At 45.9% G+C, this 18,613-nt stretch overlaps 1 protein-coding gene across 2 annotated transcripts in view; it reads right to left on the bottom strand.

Annotated features, from left to right (window-relative positions):
- Positions 1 to 8,171: 8,171 nt before the first annotated feature.
- DPYSL5 (dihydropyrimidinase like 5) overlaps positions 8,172 to 18,613 on the bottom strand; it is a 330,106-nt gene continuing 319,664 nt past the window's right edge. For both annotated transcript variants that reach the window (XM_085613221.1, XM_085613222.1), the window contains one exon: positions 8,172 to 15,116. In XM_085613221.1, coding sequence (XP_085469347.1) covers positions 15,031 to 15,116 — 86 coding nt within the window. In that variant the 3' untranslated portion in view covers positions 8,172 to 15,030. The remainder of the gene's footprint in view (positions 15,117 to 18,613) is intronic.

The following is an 18,613-nucleotide window of genomic DNA, read 5'->3' as shown; positions in this document are numbered from 1 at the left end:
AGGTCTAGTGAGGGATTGTGCTTGGCGATGTCAGACCATAGGTTTGTCCACTCCCCCTCCATCACCTCCCTTCCCAATGTCTGTTCCCAGAAATGGATATATCGTGGCTTCGGGCCTACTGATGTAGAGACCGATAGCTTGTACAGAAACGAGATTACCCCTTTCATGGAGGCCACCCTCCTTACAAATACTTCTATCGGTGTCAACTCCCGCGTCACCACCTCCCTCCCTATCAGATGGAGTGCCCAATTTTTAAGTTGGAGATAGTGTTCCGAAGGAGCAACCCAGAAGTCCCGTTGACAGTTTTCAAACGTGAGAATGTCGTGATTGTGGAATAAATCGGAGAGAACCAAGCATCCTCCTTCCTTCCAAGCATCAAATGGACCCGCCTGCAGGCCCGGGGGGAATTCCGGATTGAAATGCATCAGGGTATACAGTTACGGAAAAGAATTCCAGCCCTGGCCGCGGGTGATCTCGTCCCAAAACCTGAGGTTAGTCCGAGTGGGAGTGCTAAGGAATGCGTTGAGGGGTCCGTCCTTTTTGGGTTTCCACAGTACGTCCCAGATTGTCCTGCCCACAATGTCTCGGTCCATGTAGAGTCAGTGTTTGTCCTATTCCCTCAAGGACTATTCCGCCACCAATAGTAGCTGAGCTGCCTTGTAGTATAACCCGAAATCTGGGAGTGCTACACCCCCCTCGGCCCTTGGCCGCCTTAATATATGGAGGGTAAACGCACTGCACCGTTTTGCCAAGTATAGCGTATGATCACGGAACAAACCCCTGATAAGAACTCTTTTCTCTTATGCGATTGGGAGTGTCTGAAAAAGATATAGCAGTTTCGAGAGGACGGTCATGTTGATTGCGTTCATAGATAGGAACAGAGGCCTCCAACGTTTAAGCTCATGTTGCACTGCAGTGGCGGGAAATTTGCCTTAAAAAGGCCCTCGAGTCTGGGGGTGATCTGGATTCCTAGATATTGAAGCTTATGTGTAGCCCAAGTGAAGGAGGTCTCCCCCTGCACAGATAGCTTTTCTCTATCTGATAGTGTTAAGTTTAGAACGTACAATTTCCCCAAGTTGACTCCTAACCCCCTCAACAACTTCAAAGTTCTCCAGCTCCCTGGCACAAGGTATTTGATATCATTCAAGACGTAACAGGCTTCCGGCAGGCCTGCACCCCTCTCACAGCCTTGCGGAAGCACCTCTGGGCACGGGCCGCCTGTCCTCCTGGCCAAGCGCCGCATTGCGATACACTGGGGGTCACAAAACACGCCCAAAGTAAACATATGGATACAGGATATCTCTCACTGTCAGGAGATGCTGATGGCGTACAGGGAGTTGATGCCCACGGCGTCTAGGCCCAAAGATATCTGGGCTCCGTTTGTCACATGGGCAGCGACGCGATGCACACCAGAAACCCCTACGATTCACAAGCCAGGTCCCACAGACCCCAACAACAGCACACCGCTCTCACCCACGACCTCACTTGGCATCACTAGCTAACTGTGCAACTCACAAGGCCCCCCTTTTACACTCCCGGCACTGATCGCCTCATGCACTACTGACACCATGATGCAAGGGAAACTGGTTCTTTACAATTATACAAGCTGATCTCTCAAAGACTATGTATGGAATATGTTCTGTCCATTATGTTATGCTGCTCTATTTGTCTACTTAAAGGAAAACTGATCTGTGGCCTATACTTTCCAGAACACCAACTCGCCAAATAGCGCATATGTGACCCGTGCTGTTGTGATGTACTTTCCACGTTTATATTTTGTATATTTGACGCAAAATGAATAAATAAAATTAAAAACAAATACGTTCTCCAGCTCCTTTTGCAGGGCTCGTAGTGAGGATCTGGGAGTGGTGAGGGTCAGTAGAACGTTGTCCGCAAACAACAAAACCCTATTTTCTTCCCCCTGATTCTTATCCCATGGATGTCTGGGGATGCCAGTAGTTGAATCGCCAGTGGTTCGATACTCGGGGCGAGCAACAAAGGGGCTCAAGTTTGCTCCATTGACCTGTACTATTGAGCATGGGCATGCATAGTTGGCTCTGATCATATTGATATATGCGTCCCCGAAGCCTAAGCTCTTCAGAGTGAGGAAGAGATAGTACCAATCTACACTATCGAAGGCTTTTTCTGTGTCAAAACCAACCATTCCCGCCGGCACCCTGAACTTGTTCACCCATTCTATAAGGTGAAGCGTCCTGCGGATGTTGTCATCTGTTTGCCTCCCTTTTATGAATCCCAATTGGTCGGATGGATGATATCTGGCATAAGGTTCTCTAGGCGGGATGCCAATATAGCCGAGTAGAGTTTGGCATCCAGGTTCAGGAGGGCAAGTGGCCTATATGCCGCGCACTGTTGAGGGTCTTTCCCTGGTTTGGGTATTACCGCAATCAGGGCCTCTGCCATAGAGGGTGACACCTTTTGCCCTGTCACTATTGCATTGAATAATGCAGTCAGATGGGAAGTCAGTTCTGATGCGTAAGTCTTGTAAAAATGTGCTGTCAGACAATCAGTCCCTGGCGATTTGTGGGACTTTAGTGATGAGATTGCTTGTCTCACTTCCTCCTCGGAAATTGGGGCATCCAGCTGATCCCTCCAAGTAGCTGGAATTTTCGGGAGCTCAAGCGCGGCCAGATAATTTGTCTGGGCTGTGATATCGGCGGGGGGGGGGGGGGAGAGAGGGGAGTACCATCTCGTTGGCCCCAGCCTCTTCTCTCCCCACCGAAGGCTAACAGTGACCGGGCTGTGCTCTGACAGTGCGAGGGGAAGAATTTGGGCATCTTTAATTAAACCCTGCAACACCTGGGAGACAAAGACATAATCCAACCTGGAATAGGTCTGGTGAACATGAGAGTAATACGTATAATCTTTCGTGTCTGGGTGAAGGGACCTCCAGGCATCCAAAAGGCCCAGCTCTTGAAATGTATGTTTCAATGTTTTAGGAAAACTACCCTCCTGTAGATCTATGGGGGTGGCCCAAGTGCCAAGTAAGATTAAAGTCCCCCATTACAATTATTGGTCCTTCGGCAAACCCCCCTATCATATCCAATAGAGAGCTCACGAAGACTGCCTGGGCCATGTTGGGGACATATGTTGATACATAGGTGACCGTTCGCCCCCTAAGTTTCCCTCTCACCATCATCACCCATCCTTCCCTGTCCATTTTTATCCCTTCCGGTTGAAATTGTATATTTTTATTGAACATCAACGCCATTCCATTGTGTTTTGTGCTGGCTGAGGATTTATACACAAGAGAGTAGCTTTTGTGTCACAGCCGTAACTCATCCTGTCTCTTTAGGTGTGTCTCTTGAAGAGCCACTACACCAAACTGATGGTCTGTCAAATATTTCCAAATCATTTGCCTTTTTAAAGGGGAAGAAAGGCCCTTCACATTCCAGGTTGCAACCAAAATAATCGTTCTGACTCACTGACATCGCCTGTTTGTAGTCCCCCCCCCTGGTGCATCTCTACCCCTTGTCCCCCTTGTGCCTCATCTCCCGGTCCCCAACACTCCCTCTGTTATCGCAAAGGAATCCTTTGTTCCCCTTACTGCCCTGTTCGATTTGAAATGTTCTTATCGTGATGCTCATGCTATGTGCTGCATTAAGCTAGCATTCATGGCGCCATTTTATTAGTAACCGACATTTTGTTTTGTGATCGAAACTAAGCTTCTGTCTCATATTGCTTGTCTCAGCAGAAAACTGCCTCCTGTACCTTCAGCTTGTACTGTTCAAGGTCGAGTTCCGCTGCACTAATGAATGTACTCTCTATTGTTGCATACTTCCGCTGTTAGATAGACCCGTTCCCACATCTTAGAATGGTAGACACACGCCGAACGGCCTTGGAGCCAAGATAGTGTGTACCCAGCCCCAGGACCGTGGCTCATCATCTCTGCTACCTTTGTTCACTGTTGCCCGGACCAGAATTTTTCAGTCTTGGGAAATTGGGTATGTATAATATCAGATTTATGTTGGGGGAGGCAGTCCCTCAACCGTCATCCCAGGCGACTGGTCAGACTGGGCTCCGCTGCAGCACAATACTAATAAATAACTTTGTTTGTATTCTCTACTGTCTGATTGACTCTTCATTGTTTGGAAGGCTGAGAGGTGGTCGTGAGTGACCCGGGTGGCCCTAATCGGGTCACTCCCTTCAACCCCTGCTTCTCCACTCCCCCCCCCCCCCCCAGAAGAAAAACCAATTGAAACTTGTAAACGAACAACAAAGAAGCTGAACCTGTTTAGCGGGTCCACCTGATGTCCCGCTATTGGTGTCACTCAAGGTTACAAGCATGTTGGCTGGGGACTCGGCCCAAGCCCGTCACCCAGCAGTTTCTATATCAAACACAATGTAACTATATCCTGTAAGTAGTCGGTTTGTTCGGAAATCGCCAGTATTCCATCATCCTACCGTAATGACATTCAGTTGCTGTCTTGGTCACCGCTCAAGGAACCATTCTCGACCACGTTTGTGAAGACCCCGGGCCACCAGAACCTCAGGCTTCCAGTTTACCATCCCCTTTGTAGCAACCCTAACTCTCCTGATCACCTGTGGTTAAGTCTTCGTTTGGCGACCCTTGGAGACCCCTTCCCATTGTGGTGCTTTCACCTGTGAAAACTCTTGCGAAGTCGTAGGCCCTGGGGCCCCCTCCTCCTCAGGAACCAGCACACCCAAAATCTCCAGGCCTTCTTTGAGTTCTGTGACGTGACGCTGCTTGTTCTGAAATTCGAAGGCTAACCCAAATGTATAGGTCCACCGATACCTGTTCAGTCCTCAGTTTTTCCGTGAGGATCCGAAAGGAGTGCCTGCGTTGTAGGGTCACCTGAGCCAGATCTTGGAACAGTGAGCATGTGAAGCCCTGGAAGCAGATCGTATCTTTCTGCCTTGACTCCTGTAGGATCGCATCCTTGACCTTGAACGAGTGTGGTTGTACTAGAATGTCTCGGGTTATCCACGTCTTCATTCTTCAATAGGGCCATCTGAAGCTGTGTATGAAGAATCATTCGTGGTTGACCATCACTCTCTTATCCAATTCTTGCGTCTGCGTCTCAGTCTCCAGCAGTCGCGCCCCAAAAGAGTCCATATCCTGTTGGAGAGCCGTCATCTTCTCTGAGAAGTCCACCTTCAGTTGTTCCATAGAGGCCTTGAGGTCCCCTTTTAACTCTGTGCGCAGTTCCATTTTAAATTCTATCAGTGAAGCCAACAGATCTTCCTTTGTCAGTGCCATGTTGGCTCCGGCGTTCCCCTGCTCAGGCACTTGTTTCTTCTCTGTAGGAGTGAAACATTATGATACTTTAGTCTTGGCCTTTTTTGGTGGCATAGATGCACTTTCCAGTCTCCACGAGGAGTCCACTGACCCCGCTGCTTACTTGGGCATCTGTGCACGGCGTCTGGGCCTTGTAGCGATCCTTCGTTGGAAGTCCCGTTTTGCACATTAATGCTCCTCCGGCGTGTGAGAGAATTAGCTCCACGTGTCAAATGTCCCCAGTGGCGGACACCTTAGAGTCGGGCATTGGCCACAGCTCTAAATTCTCCTCGCGTCTGGTCTTCCCTCTGCTTCTCTGTGGTCCCAGGGGCCTCCAGCTTGTGACCTCCCTCTTATCTAGTGTCTCCCGGGCCTCCACGACTTAGGTTTGCCCGCTTTTGTGCTGCGGCCGCCATCTTGGGATCAGGCTCTCCAAAGGAGGGAATCGGGTCCTCACCTGCTGCTGCCTCCCTCACTATAGCTGCACCTCACTGGCCTTAGAAAATGCCAGCGAGCGTATCCCAGCTAATGCGCCTCGTACTCACCCCATCCGGCTCTCTCCAGTATTCAGCCACCACGGCAGTCAAGAGCCCCGGGGCATCTGACTCCCTGTCCCATCCGCAACCGCAATGCCGTATGAGCCGGTAAGTCCTTTTGCTGGCAGTCTATATAACGCTCAGTGCCCCTCCAATGCCACCACAGCTCCGTATTAGGCAGCGCCCTGCCCTTCCCGTCCGTCGGAGTTCGACGCGGCGGCCTCAGGGGTTTGGCGCCATTTTGGTGGTTCTTGCCGCGCGGACAATTCTGACGAAATCTTTGATTTTTCTGTGGACCAGCTGCTTACATCGGGCTCCCGTGGTTCCCCACCTTGTCCAACACCGATTCCTGCGTAGATCAGTCACTTTGGAGCTCAAAAGCCGCTCCCGGCGGCGGAGCTGGAGCGGTTCACGTCAGTCCTGCCATCTTGCTTGGCCACCCCCCGCTGTATACGTTTATCAGTAAGACAGTATGTCTGTGCAAGTGTAATGATCATTTCAATTGAAGATCTGTTGTCTGTAATGGCACCTCTCTACCACACCATGCATACTCCACTTTATTCCACTAGCCTCTACTCTGCACCACTCTACACTACGCCACTCTACACTGTCACTGCAGTATACTCTGCACCACTTCACACTATGCCACTCCACTCCACACTTTGTCATTGCACTCTACTCTGCACCACTCCTCTATGGCACTTCACTTGATGCCTCTTTACTCTACACCACTCTACTGTTTGCCAATGCACTCTACCCCACACTGCTCTACTATGCACCACTGCACTCATCGTCACTGCAATCTACACCAATCCACTCTAAGTCACTCTAATCCACTCTGCACCACTGCACTCTACAACAAGGCACTATATGATATTCTATGTCACTACACTGTGCACACCTTCCCTCTACTCTGAAACAACCTACTCTATCCCACTCTGTTCCACTCTTCTACATTTCACTGTGTGCCACTCTACACTGTTGCACTCTATGCCACTGTACTGTGTGCCAATCTGCTCTATACCGCTGCACTCAATGTCACTCTACTCTATGCGACTGCACTGTATGCCACTACATTCTACTCTGAATCACTCAACTCTATGGCACTGTACTCTACACAAATGCACTCTACCTCATTACACTCCACGCCACTCTACTCTGCAGCACTCCACTCTAATCTATTCTGCACTACTGCACTCCACGCCACTGCGTTTTACACCCCACTACTCTATGCCACTGCACTCTATGCCATTCTACTCTACAACTCGGCACTCTACCCTGCACCACTCCACTCTACACCATTTCACTCTATTCTGGAACAATCTACTCTACATCATTTCACTCTGTCACTGCACTCTACACCACTCTACTCCACTCTGCGCCTTTGAACTCTACGCCATTCCACTCTACTCCACTGCAGTCTACTCTGCACCACTCTACTCTATGTCACTGCACTCTACGCCAGTGGACTATACACCACTTTACTCAAACCCAATGCACTCTATATCAATCTACTCTGCACCACTGTACTTTACACCACTTCACTCTAGTCCACCCCACTCTATGACACTCCACTCCATGATTCTCTCCTCTGACGATCTACTCTATTAAACTCTACTCCACTCCACTCTTTGTCACTCTACGACACTACCCCGCTCTACGATGCTCTACGCAACTTCCTCTATGCCACTCCATGCCATTAAACTCACTCTGTTCTACGACACACTACTCCACTCCACTGCTCCACTCTATGCCACTCTACTTTACAAGACTCTACTCTATGCCATTTCACTCTCCTAAACTATTTCACTCTATGCCACTCTACTCTACTACAATCTACTCCGTTCTGTCACTCTACTCTACAACACTGTAGTCCCTTCTACCCAATATTCTCCTACTTCCACAGCTTTGGGTGAGGGGCGGGGGCAGGGGAGGTATGGTAGCACCCTCCTAAGTGCGTAAAGACTGCTTGGCTAGCCCTCTCGGGCCGGCCAGACAGTCTTGAGCACTTAGCATATTTTCCATACAGGTTGCATTACAGCCTGCGTGGAGCACATGCCCAGGCTCCCAGTCAGCATCTGAGTGCCACAACACAGCGCTCAGACCAATCACAATGCTGCTAAGTCAGTGTTGTGATTGGCTGACTGCTTCCTGTTGAGGCCTGGGAGGGAGGACTACGGAAGAGAGAAGCGGCGAGAAGGTACGTTTTTTATTTTTTTATACCCGTTTCCCTCGCATCCAAAATGCCCCTGCACGACCCCCTACCTCCGATCTGTGCTGCCCGTCGCTGAGAAAGTGTACCCACAGTTGTCACTGTTCGGACAGTAACTGAGGACCCCACCCACTCCAAGAACAAAAGCACACGGCATGACCAGAAGGAAGAGAATTAGCAACATTTTAATGAAAATTTGTAACAGAACCAAAATGTTTTCCCTCTCGGAAACAGAAGGCTACAGCACAGGGAAGTGGTGTGATCGTTGTGTTGACACACTCTTAGCACCATAACTCTGACGTACTGTATTTTGCATGTGTTTCATTTCTTGTTTCCTTGCTTTGGAATGACCCAAAAACCAAACAATGAGCCACTGGTTTCAAGTTCCGTGGAAATAAATACAAAAAAAGCATTTTGGTTTCACCCCAGCTTCGTTCATTCTACCTGTTTCTCTGTTTTATCTCGTGGAGTCGAGAGAAAGTATAAATAGTCATGTAACTGTACAACATTCTTGCAGCACAAGGTCTAGTGAAGACAGTGTTTCTATCACAACATGTACAACTTACTGCAGTTTCAACATACACACACATAACATGGCAAGGATAGGCCAAGAAATCAGTGGAAAAGCAAGGATGCTCAAAACTACGTTGGTTCAACAGACTGCCAGATCGACTCTATGCCTTATATCATATATATGGCACTGGTTGTAGTTCTGCAAATCAAATTAGGGGGCAGTTAATCATGGTCGTTAGCTAATCAGCAACCACTCTGATCTGCCGACACATCCGTGCATAAAGACAACATTTATATCAGTTGCCCGTTCCCTACCTGCTGCAACATCATAGACCTGTCTATGGTGACATTGCCCCTCTTGCAGTGCGATGACTTCTCTGGGTCTGCCGTCCATCCTCCGGCAGGATGAGTGTGGCACCTGGGAAAAGACAGGCTGAGAAGGGCCTGCGTACCGTTGGGGAAGAGTTGACCCGAATGGACCTTTCATGACCATTCTCATTAAAATGAATCCGCTTCCATGAAGCAGGAGTTATAAGCAGCTTCTTCTGTTCCGTCATACAGGGATCAAAGAACGCAGAGTCTAATTGTCGAATATCAAGTATTTACTAAAGGAAAAGCATTGGGGTGTTGTCTTTGACAAAAACCATCTGTGGTAGATTGAGATATGACTGACTATTTTATCATCTACAAACACTGCAACTTTTCAGTAATTTATCCATACTAGATACCACTAGACACCACTCTAGCGTAGATGTCAATCTAGCATCATGCTTCAAGATATTGGACAGACGCACCGAGGCGCAAACCTGGCCAAGCTATTGGTGTCTTACAAGGTCATGAACTCTGAAGCTCTTGCATGCAAAACTTTCCTATTTTAATGATAGCCATTGACAATCCATGAATATCCCTGGTTTATTCAACCAGAGGTGACAAAGAGCTGGCCTTGGTTTGACCTCACATCTGACTGTGACTTAGCAGTACTGTTGTGTTTTAATGTATAGAACCTTTTAAAATGGTGCCATGACTGTAACAAAATCAGTAAGACTGCTGTAGGTTGAGGACACACTTTAACGATTTGTTAGAGTAAATTGCAACACCTAATCAAAGTTGATGGGTTCTGACTTTGTATCCTTAAGAGATTGATAAAACAAATATCCGTTGGGTGGTTATAATGTGTTTAGTGAGCCCCACGTGGAGAATCGTGTTCAGGTATAGTGTATAACAATAATAATATTGCATGCCTAGACTGTAGTGTATTCCCAGTCCATAGCGCAAACACATAAATAAATCTATTTTGCAGAATCAATGTTCACTCCATTCCACTGTGCTCAGGCACAAAACGTAAGCTTCTGCAAGGGATTCGACATAAGACAGCTAGAATCTACAAAGTGATATTCAGGGAAAGACGTGGCAACATAGGAACTTTGCAAACCATCTGCATGTGAATGATGAACGCATTTGATGAAAAAAAAAAGGGACTCATATACAATATTTTGATGCACGGCAGTGCAACAACCTTCCTGCTGCACCACTGTACGTCAAAATAAAAGGGCAAAAATGCACTGCATGTACAAGATACGTCACATTCCTGTCCTCCCCGTGTTAGCGTACAAACAGCTGCCGTTCGCCAGCACAGATACCCCTTGTGTCATTTTGCAAGTGTGCCTGCGCTGCAGGGATGATTGTTTTTGTGCAGGAAGGGATGCCTTTCAGCACAAAAACAATGTTTAAAGGCATTTTCCTCTTTTTACACATAGAAAGAGGAAATAATGAGGAGAAATAAAAGTATTTCTCCTCGTTGCGCCTCCTTACGCCTTGAGGCGCAATGGGCTTGTAAATAAGCCCCATAATTTGCAGGAAGATTGAGAGAGCTACAAAAAATTTCTACCATAACACTGAAGCTTTCATGTTGTCCTGCACACGTATTAACTACACAATATTGACTATCAACATGTACTAAAGATTAAGAATAGTAACTCTATACTTTTCTAAACACGCTTACCTTGACGTTATCATGGTACTCAAAATTCTGTAGTCGTTCTATGTGTAGGTGGATGTTAACCCTTTGATATTGTGACATACAACCACCAGTTATGGTTTCACGTGAGGATAGGGTAGGCCTTGCAACAATCAGCGCTCATGGCGCAGCCCAGCAGCACCTTTGATTGACAGGATGAAGCTGCACTGAGAATTGACCCTGATAAGGCCTCTAAACACCTCGTAAGTATGAAGGTTCGATCGTTTGATGCTGCTGCTAGATCTAGGGTCATTTCTGGCAAAGGCGAGAACATGCAAAGGGATCGATAATAATTAAATTCCAATTGGCCATTAGAAATGTCCTTATTGTATCAGTCAGGTGCTGCAATAAACAGCATAACTTAAATAAAGGTAGATGCAGTTTGATCTTAATAGAACTATTTCAAATTATCTGACTCCTCGCAGATATTGAATTTTTCAGTGATAATTCGACCTCTTCCAAAAACCCTCTCCATGTTCTTAAAGCTGATTCCAATACTTTCACATCACATTTGTATGACTCACTTGGATCCTGATACAATAAGGATTCCACAGAAAGGGTAAACAGTACTTAATCTGGGGGGAGGAGTTGGCCTAACAGCTAGGGCGGTTGACCTCGAATCTGGCGAACCGGGTTCGAGTCTCGGCATTGACGCTGAACATCCTGTGATTCTGGGCAAATCACTTAATCTCCCCGTGCCTAACAAAAATGAATGTGTCCTCATGTAACACAACTGGTGCTCTGTAAAGCGTTCTGATACCCGATACCGGGTCAAGTTTGCGCTATATAAAACGCCGAAGAAAAATAATAAAAAAAGAAATCCGCACACCAGTCTGGACTTCAAGTGTTGACCCTTTCTTGAAAGACACGCAGGGGTTGGACATTGGTGGGAACGGAGTGTTGAAAGAGGCCGGCCTTCTTCAGGGAACAGGACTTTGTCTTCTTGGTGGATAGAGCTATGGCAGCCAGGCAATATGTAGTGTTATGATCACTGACAGATGAATTTAGTAGTTAGTGGCTTACAGGTGATGGGGAAACATGTTTAACTGAAACATGTGGAAATCAACCACTATGCCATAAGTTAAGAAGTTTCTTTGGTCAGTCATGGGGCTGCCCCAAGAGCTGAGCACGATTTTGCCTTGTCGGGATCAGGTTAGCTCTGAGTTAAAAATGCATGGAGGCACATTGGCTTAGTGAATTCATGTAAACTCAGTGAGACTTTCAACATTTGTGGGATAGATTGTCCATTGGAAGGGACTGGCTCTCCTGGAGAGGAAGAGTTGATCAGGTACTTTAGCAACACCCATCATTCAACAAGATACAGTACCGTCACTCTGGATCTTGGAGCAGCTTTGCTTGGACATTACGAAGTTAAGAAGATCTGTTGTAACTCGTACACCGGCAAATTAGAATAAACACTTCAAAAGTAACAAGGAAGCGCTCATTATGAATCAGCTAAACTGGTTAGCTTGATAAAGTTCTACATCCAGGGTTTAGATGGGTATAGAAGCTCAATTTGGCAATTTGGTAAATTCACATTGAAACCTATATATCAGGCGCACCTATTTCCTGAACCTCTGATTCAGTCTGATGGACTGGCTAAATGAGAACATCTTTGGAAGAAAGGTGTCTGTTTGGCTTGATGGAAAGATCACAAAAACAACTGCATTGCATTTCAGATTTTATTCAGCCAATTTAATTAGTTGAATAAAGTTGTAAGATATCAATCATCCAGTAAGATTGCGTAATTAAATTTGTTAGCTTTGAATAACCAAATATGATTGGCTATTTGTGGCTCTTATGTTTACACATATGTTTGACTTAACTGGCTAAATCACTGTGTAAGTTTTACATCGGTCAATTTGATTGACTAATGCACGTTATTCGACAGTCAACCATGCACATTGGCTAACTGCTCGCTTATGCTTCAAATCAACAAATTTGGTTCCCTAAGTCAAGTGCTAAACAATGAGCCAGCCAACATTTGAACTACTGTAATTATTATTAGAGATTCAGACAATTTGATTGACCGATCTCAGTTTTAGAATGTGAATCATCTAATTTACAATTGTAAATTGCAAATCACCCAATTAGATTGGCTGATTTAGGAAGTCCAGTTTAAGTTCAATGGCAAGTTGTGAAACCTACTGATCTAGTTCAGAGGTATGTATAGAAGTTATGGGTTTGAGCCATATTTAGTTGAAATATTTAGTTGAAAATAACAAGCTTTTTATAGATTTTAGTAACAATCAGTACTTTCATCCCCCTTAGGGACACACACCTAAATTTATTTGAATCTGTAATACTACCTGCAATCGACAAGGGCAACTTTAACCCGCTACCTGCTCGCTTACCTGCAGCCTTGCTGCTCTGACTACCAGCAGTGTCTATAACCTTAATTGGTGAAAGTGAAACTAACCAATAAGTGACTGCACTAGACGATGAGACTACCAATGGCCATTGCTTGCACTGATTAATCCTTAGTATCAATGCGTACATTAAACAACTCACTGAAAGGGTCAGTGGGTTAGGAAAAACAAATGATAATCTGTAAAACTGGAGAAGGTTAAGCTTCATTTTGTTTTTGATTATTACACATAGAACAGCCTGCGGCTGTGAGTTAACATCATTGATTACGCCTACATTGGACTCACTAAAAACATTTTGCTTCCTCTAATGTATATCCATTACGGCAACGAATTCTGTTTTGCATCATCTGTATCCATTTCAGAGGCATTTGGACTAAATAGCAGGCATCTTGCTGTCCAATCAAGAAGATACATTGAAGTTCAGGCAGATATATCTGTCTATAACGTTTACCGGCAAGCCATTTTTCTGGTAGGTTTGGACAGGAAACCCTGTGGTTTAGCTGCACAATTAGGCTCAGAATTGGAAGTGGAGGTCCAATCCCATGACAGACACTCTGAGTTTTGGGATCATCAACACACTCCAATGTAAATCAAAATCATTTACCAGTGCCGTTTTCTCATGAGAAAAACAATCTGATGCTAGTAAGTCCCACGATGTGGAATTCTGACGTTCAGCTTGGACCTTCTTGGAAATGCAGCCTGTCCGTCTCATACACCAAAAGGCATCCACCATCTTTTAGTAAAGGGAAGAATTTCATAGTCGGGCATTACAGCCCAGTGCAGTACATACGGCACAGACACACATCGCAACTGGTGGATATATGAAGTATTCATAATATGTGTAACTCTCTTCAGTGTTTGAACATCAAACAACTAGATCAATTTAGACGAAACTTAGAGGCTGATTTACCATTGGTGCATCACATTTAATATGGGAAAAATTGACGTACTGGCGGTGCAAGGGGCTTGTAAATAAGCCCCTTAGTCAGCTGAGGCGTTCAGTCAGGAGAAGACCTTCAGAATCCTCCATTAATCACACAGGTTTAGCCATGTCTTTGAAGGAGGTACTGAGAGATCTTGGGCCCCACAACAGAAAATGCAAACCTTGCAGACAGTGTCTATGGAATCTAGTGTTGTCTTTTTCTTTTGTCTTAGAATTTGGGGAGCACGGTATGGATGCTGCAGAAATGAGGGTTATGGTTAGAAAACAGAAGGGGGATTGAAAAGTCGCTGTGATAAACAATTGCGTTTCGCAAGGCCTTCAGGTTTACACATAAACAGTCGGAAGCCTCTGGTGAAGAGTACTCTAGAGTTCTGCCAACACTGTGAACAAAGAACAGATTTTAACAGACATGCAATCAAGTGGTTACTGACTAAGTAAGAATATATGCATCACAGTAATATCAGTGGCACCACCTGCCCGCCCCCTTGGAAATCAAGGCACAGACGTTTGGCTCCCTGTGTCTCACTCACCAATTACGGTCGGGGTGATATTTTTATACCTCTATCCATAAACGTTTCATGGTGATGACCAACTTGTTGGTGCATTTCTATGGCACAGTGGCAGAAGGCCATCAACACTAACAATGCCAGCTAATGGTATCACCGGAAACGATAATCAATCCCTGTATACCGGAAACTTGATCAGACAGATACAGTGCATATCCCCACATTGATCTCTGAGGACACTTTTCACTACCAGCATCAGAGATGGCTTCCCTCTCCGGGAGATCATCCGCCCACTTTTGTTTCTGACATGGCTTCTAGTGCAAGGATTTCCTCGCTCCCTTACGTCCCGTTCCATCCTCCATTGACAGAGTGTTGGTAAGCCTTTCCAAGGGACAAGAACAATGACAACATCCGATGGGAATTTCTTTGATTGAAAAACAAAGAGTGCTTGTTTATAAATGTTTTGCTGATTTCAAGAGTTTCAAGGACAGTGCGACAACGGTCTGGCGGTCATATCATTTCTCATTCCAAAGCAGGCTTGTATTCTGTGTGGTGCGGCAGTCGTTGGCGAATAGTGGTGTGTTTTTGTTGCATCCCTTTTCGACGAGGATAGGTTGCGGTGGCGGTGGGGTAGGGCGGGGTGGCAGGGACTGAGGAGAAGGCTGGGTGAGTCGGTATTACCAGATGCCGCTGGACCTTCCTCCTGGTGGAGCGAGGATCCTGGCAGACGCTCGTTTCGGGACATGGTCGTCCACCTGGGCGCCTGGAAAATAACACGTAAGGTTGTTAGTAACTAAAGTTCAACGGTTCTCAGGTTTTTTCCCCACACAACTTTTATTGTTTTTTAAATTGTAATCATGGCCATAAAATATAATGTTTTTTTCCACTGCAATGAAAAAAGTGCTTATATGATCATCTTGTTCTTGTATACCAATGTGAGTATCTCTTAAATATGTACTTCACTAACAATCCATACCTTACAAATTGACCTAAGTGAGTGTTACTGTCACATTTTCAGACTATTAAGCCTACTGGGTGTATTGGGAGGTTGGGTCTCAGGGGGAAGTCAGTTCCACTGGTGGTGGGTGACATGTACCCAATTTCCTGGCTTCAGTCTAGGTTTGCACTTTATTATCTTTAGGTTGGTTTATCAGCCTCAGTAGCATTTTTTAATTATAGTAGATTTTCCTCCCATTCTAGTACAGTTTCCTTGTTTCTTTTCCCTCTAAATTGCCCAGTGTCTTGAAAGGCGGAGTCCACTGTTTGAGCCGAAGATCCCTAGGGGACATCCAGGTCTGCACTATCCACCATCTGACTATTAGTACAAAGTGAATGATTCTGCTTCCCACTTTCTTTCTCTTGCGTTGCGCCATCAACACAAGTAGCCCAACTTCAGGTATCGAGAGCCTTGTTCTACCTGTTGCTTTCTCTAGTGTGCTTCTGTGTTTCTCATAAGATTCTCCTATTACCTCTGCACATCTAGACCATACCAAAGACGTCCGCTACCTCAGGTCATATCTCGTGCAGTCAGACATTTCAGAGGGATACATTTTGGATACCCTTTTGGGTGTCAGGTACGTTCTATGTTGGAAATTAATCTGCTTTAGTTTGAATCTCACATTCCTATATGTTCAGAATGTGCCTCTCAAAATTGAGTCCCTTCCCTTGTAAGTGATATTGCGTCCTATATCTTGTGACCAATAATACCTCAAAACCGCAAGGTTGGATTTAAATTGAGGTGGTTTTGTGGTGATGTCCCCTCCCCACTTCGTGTGCATAGTCCCAACTAGTCCCCCATAGTTTAACGACTGAGCTGGTGGTATCCTGTGATCTTGAGTAATATTTGAAAATGTCCCAGGGTACCGGACTCACATACTGCACCTACTACCATCCGATTACCCTAGTAGGCACCGGAGTTCCTTCTGTGTCTGTTTGGGAGCTAGCATCATGGCTGTAATCTCAGGGAGTCGGAATTAGCTTTTCACCAAAATTAGTTTGGCTGAGGAAGATACCGCAAACGGTTTGGCGACCCACTGCAGTTATGCCGAGAGATAATAGAGTTACTCAGGCCTCCTTCTGGGCTAAGTAGATGCAATGCCACTATATGTCTGTCTTTTGCCCATATTAGTCAAGACTGGACAGGCCGTACTGGGCATCAGGCATTTCCCCTGGAGGCTGGAAGTGTGGGGGGCTGCTTTTGTTACGGGGGGCAGTTTTGTAGCAGGGCAGCAGTTTTAAAAGCACTCCAGAGTTCCTTGTATACCCAACAGCTTTCAGGCAACAATAAAAGTGCCAAGATAACTCTGATGAATGATGTACCTGCTGGGGAGAGATTTGGGTTTTGTCTAGTGGCAGTTTTGACAAATCTAAGGTAGAGCAGAGGGCTAATGTGCCTGTTACAAAGAGTGTGCACTATGCAGATCACAGAACAGTATTTTATGTGCATAACTCAGTGGGTTACTGCTTTTGTTACACAGATCCTTATGTTACTGTGCACTTCATAAGTTACAATCGTAATCTAGGTTAGAAAGTTATGTTTTTTTCCAGTCTTTCATTATCCTAATGTTGTTAAAAAGGGGTTGTTTGAGTAGAAATATATTCTTATTAGTAAAGTCAACCCTAACCAATGTGTTACGCTCTCAATCCCAAGAATGACACAAAGTTGAGTCAAATTACACTTGAGACCTCAGTAAACGATCTACCTCATTTATTGGAGATGATAAAAAGGCTACAAATGGTGAATCACAATTAACTAGGAAATCCAGCAAGTGGACTGACCAAAGGAGCTTAAGGTGGTCTTGTATTTTTATCAGCATACCCCTTTAAGGTTGCTGATGCCAAATGGACTTTTCCAGTGGATGGAGGGTAATCTTTTCAATTATTATTCTTGCATAAAAATGCACAACCATGAAAGCTGTTAGAAATTGGGATACTGGTTGACTGGGGTGTGAGCCCTGGTCAAGCAGCAACTACAATCCTAGTCAGGGTACGACACAAGCTAACCCCAAATTAACCTGTGCTCAACCCCCTGCCATCTGGGAACAGAGGAGTCAGGCTTAACTAGGAGGCAATGTGTAAAGTATTTGAGCAACACTTCAAACAGTAAAACTATGAAAACTGTACACAAGAAGATGCCAAACTAGGGTAAAAAAATAGATCGGAATTTAATAAATATAACAAGACCAAAACAACAAAGATCCAATCAGCAGAACCGGAGTTATTAATTTTTAAAGAATAAATTGCGAAATAGCGCCTAAAAGTAGAAAGTGCAGCCGTGGCTATCTGGTCACGCTGGACTGCGTCAAATTCAAAGGTTAAAGCTGACCGTGATGGAGTGTGGGTTGGCTAGAGTCCCAGATTAGTCCAGCTGAAGTTTTACCTTCTCAAGTTTTATGCCAAGAGTCCTGTTCTCGCGTTGGAGAGGGTGGCAGCAGCAGTCGGCGTGGGGGTGAAGAGCAGGCTGGGTGTTGCAGAAGCTGGACTGGAGCTTCGCATTGTTGGTCCCCTGCGGGCTGTCTGCTGCTGTGTGAAGAGACGGGCTGGTGGTGGCTCGTGCTGAATTTCAGTGCCAGCAAAGCGGTCCCATTCTTGGTCTCAAACAGCCCAAAAGCTAGATTTCCAGAGCTTGTGAGCCACACCAAGGGTCCAGGACCTGAGATGCACCACTTGGGAGTCAGGAACTTGCTGAAGCTGTGTCCATGAGCTGGTTGGCGAGCCTTTTATGTCCCTGAGGCTCAGATCAGGAGGCCAGCAGACTAGCCCTTTGAGTCATTCTGGGGTCCTGGGTTCAAGGCGAAATTTCAGGATCATTTCTTCTTCTCCAGGCAAGAGAACAGCAGATCAGCAGAGGAGGGCAACAGTTCCTTTAGAGTAGCAGTACAGCAGAGTAGCAGTCATTGTAGCAGCACAGCAGAGTATCCACAGGTCCGGAAGTGTACTGAAGAGTTAGTGTCTGAAGTCCTTGTATTATACACAGTTGTGCCTTTGAAGTGGGGAGAATCTTCCAGAGGCAGGCCTTTGAAGTGAACAGATGCCCTGCCTTTGTGGCTTTGGGTCCAGACTAGCTACAGGGGCTATGCAGCCCTTTGTGTGGAGGCAGGACACAGCCTATTCAAGTGTCTGTGGGGCTGTGCCCAGCTGTCCCCTCCCATCCTGCTAGCAATGACCCATCCAGTCACACCTAAGCTCCCATTGTGTGTGGCTGTCTAGGAGGAATATACAAAGCCAAACTGTCACTAACACCCAGTGATGTGGCTCAGA

Source organism: Triturus cristatus, chromosome 6 (genome assembly GCF_964204655.1).
Source record: "Triturus cristatus chromosome 6, aTriCri1.1, whole genome shotgun sequence".
Classification (NCBI taxonomy): domain Eukaryota; kingdom Metazoa; phylum Chordata; class Amphibia; order Caudata; family Salamandridae; genus Triturus; species Triturus cristatus.
Note: the sequence above shows the minus strand (reverse complement) of the source record. Positions and strands in the feature narration are given on the sequence as shown.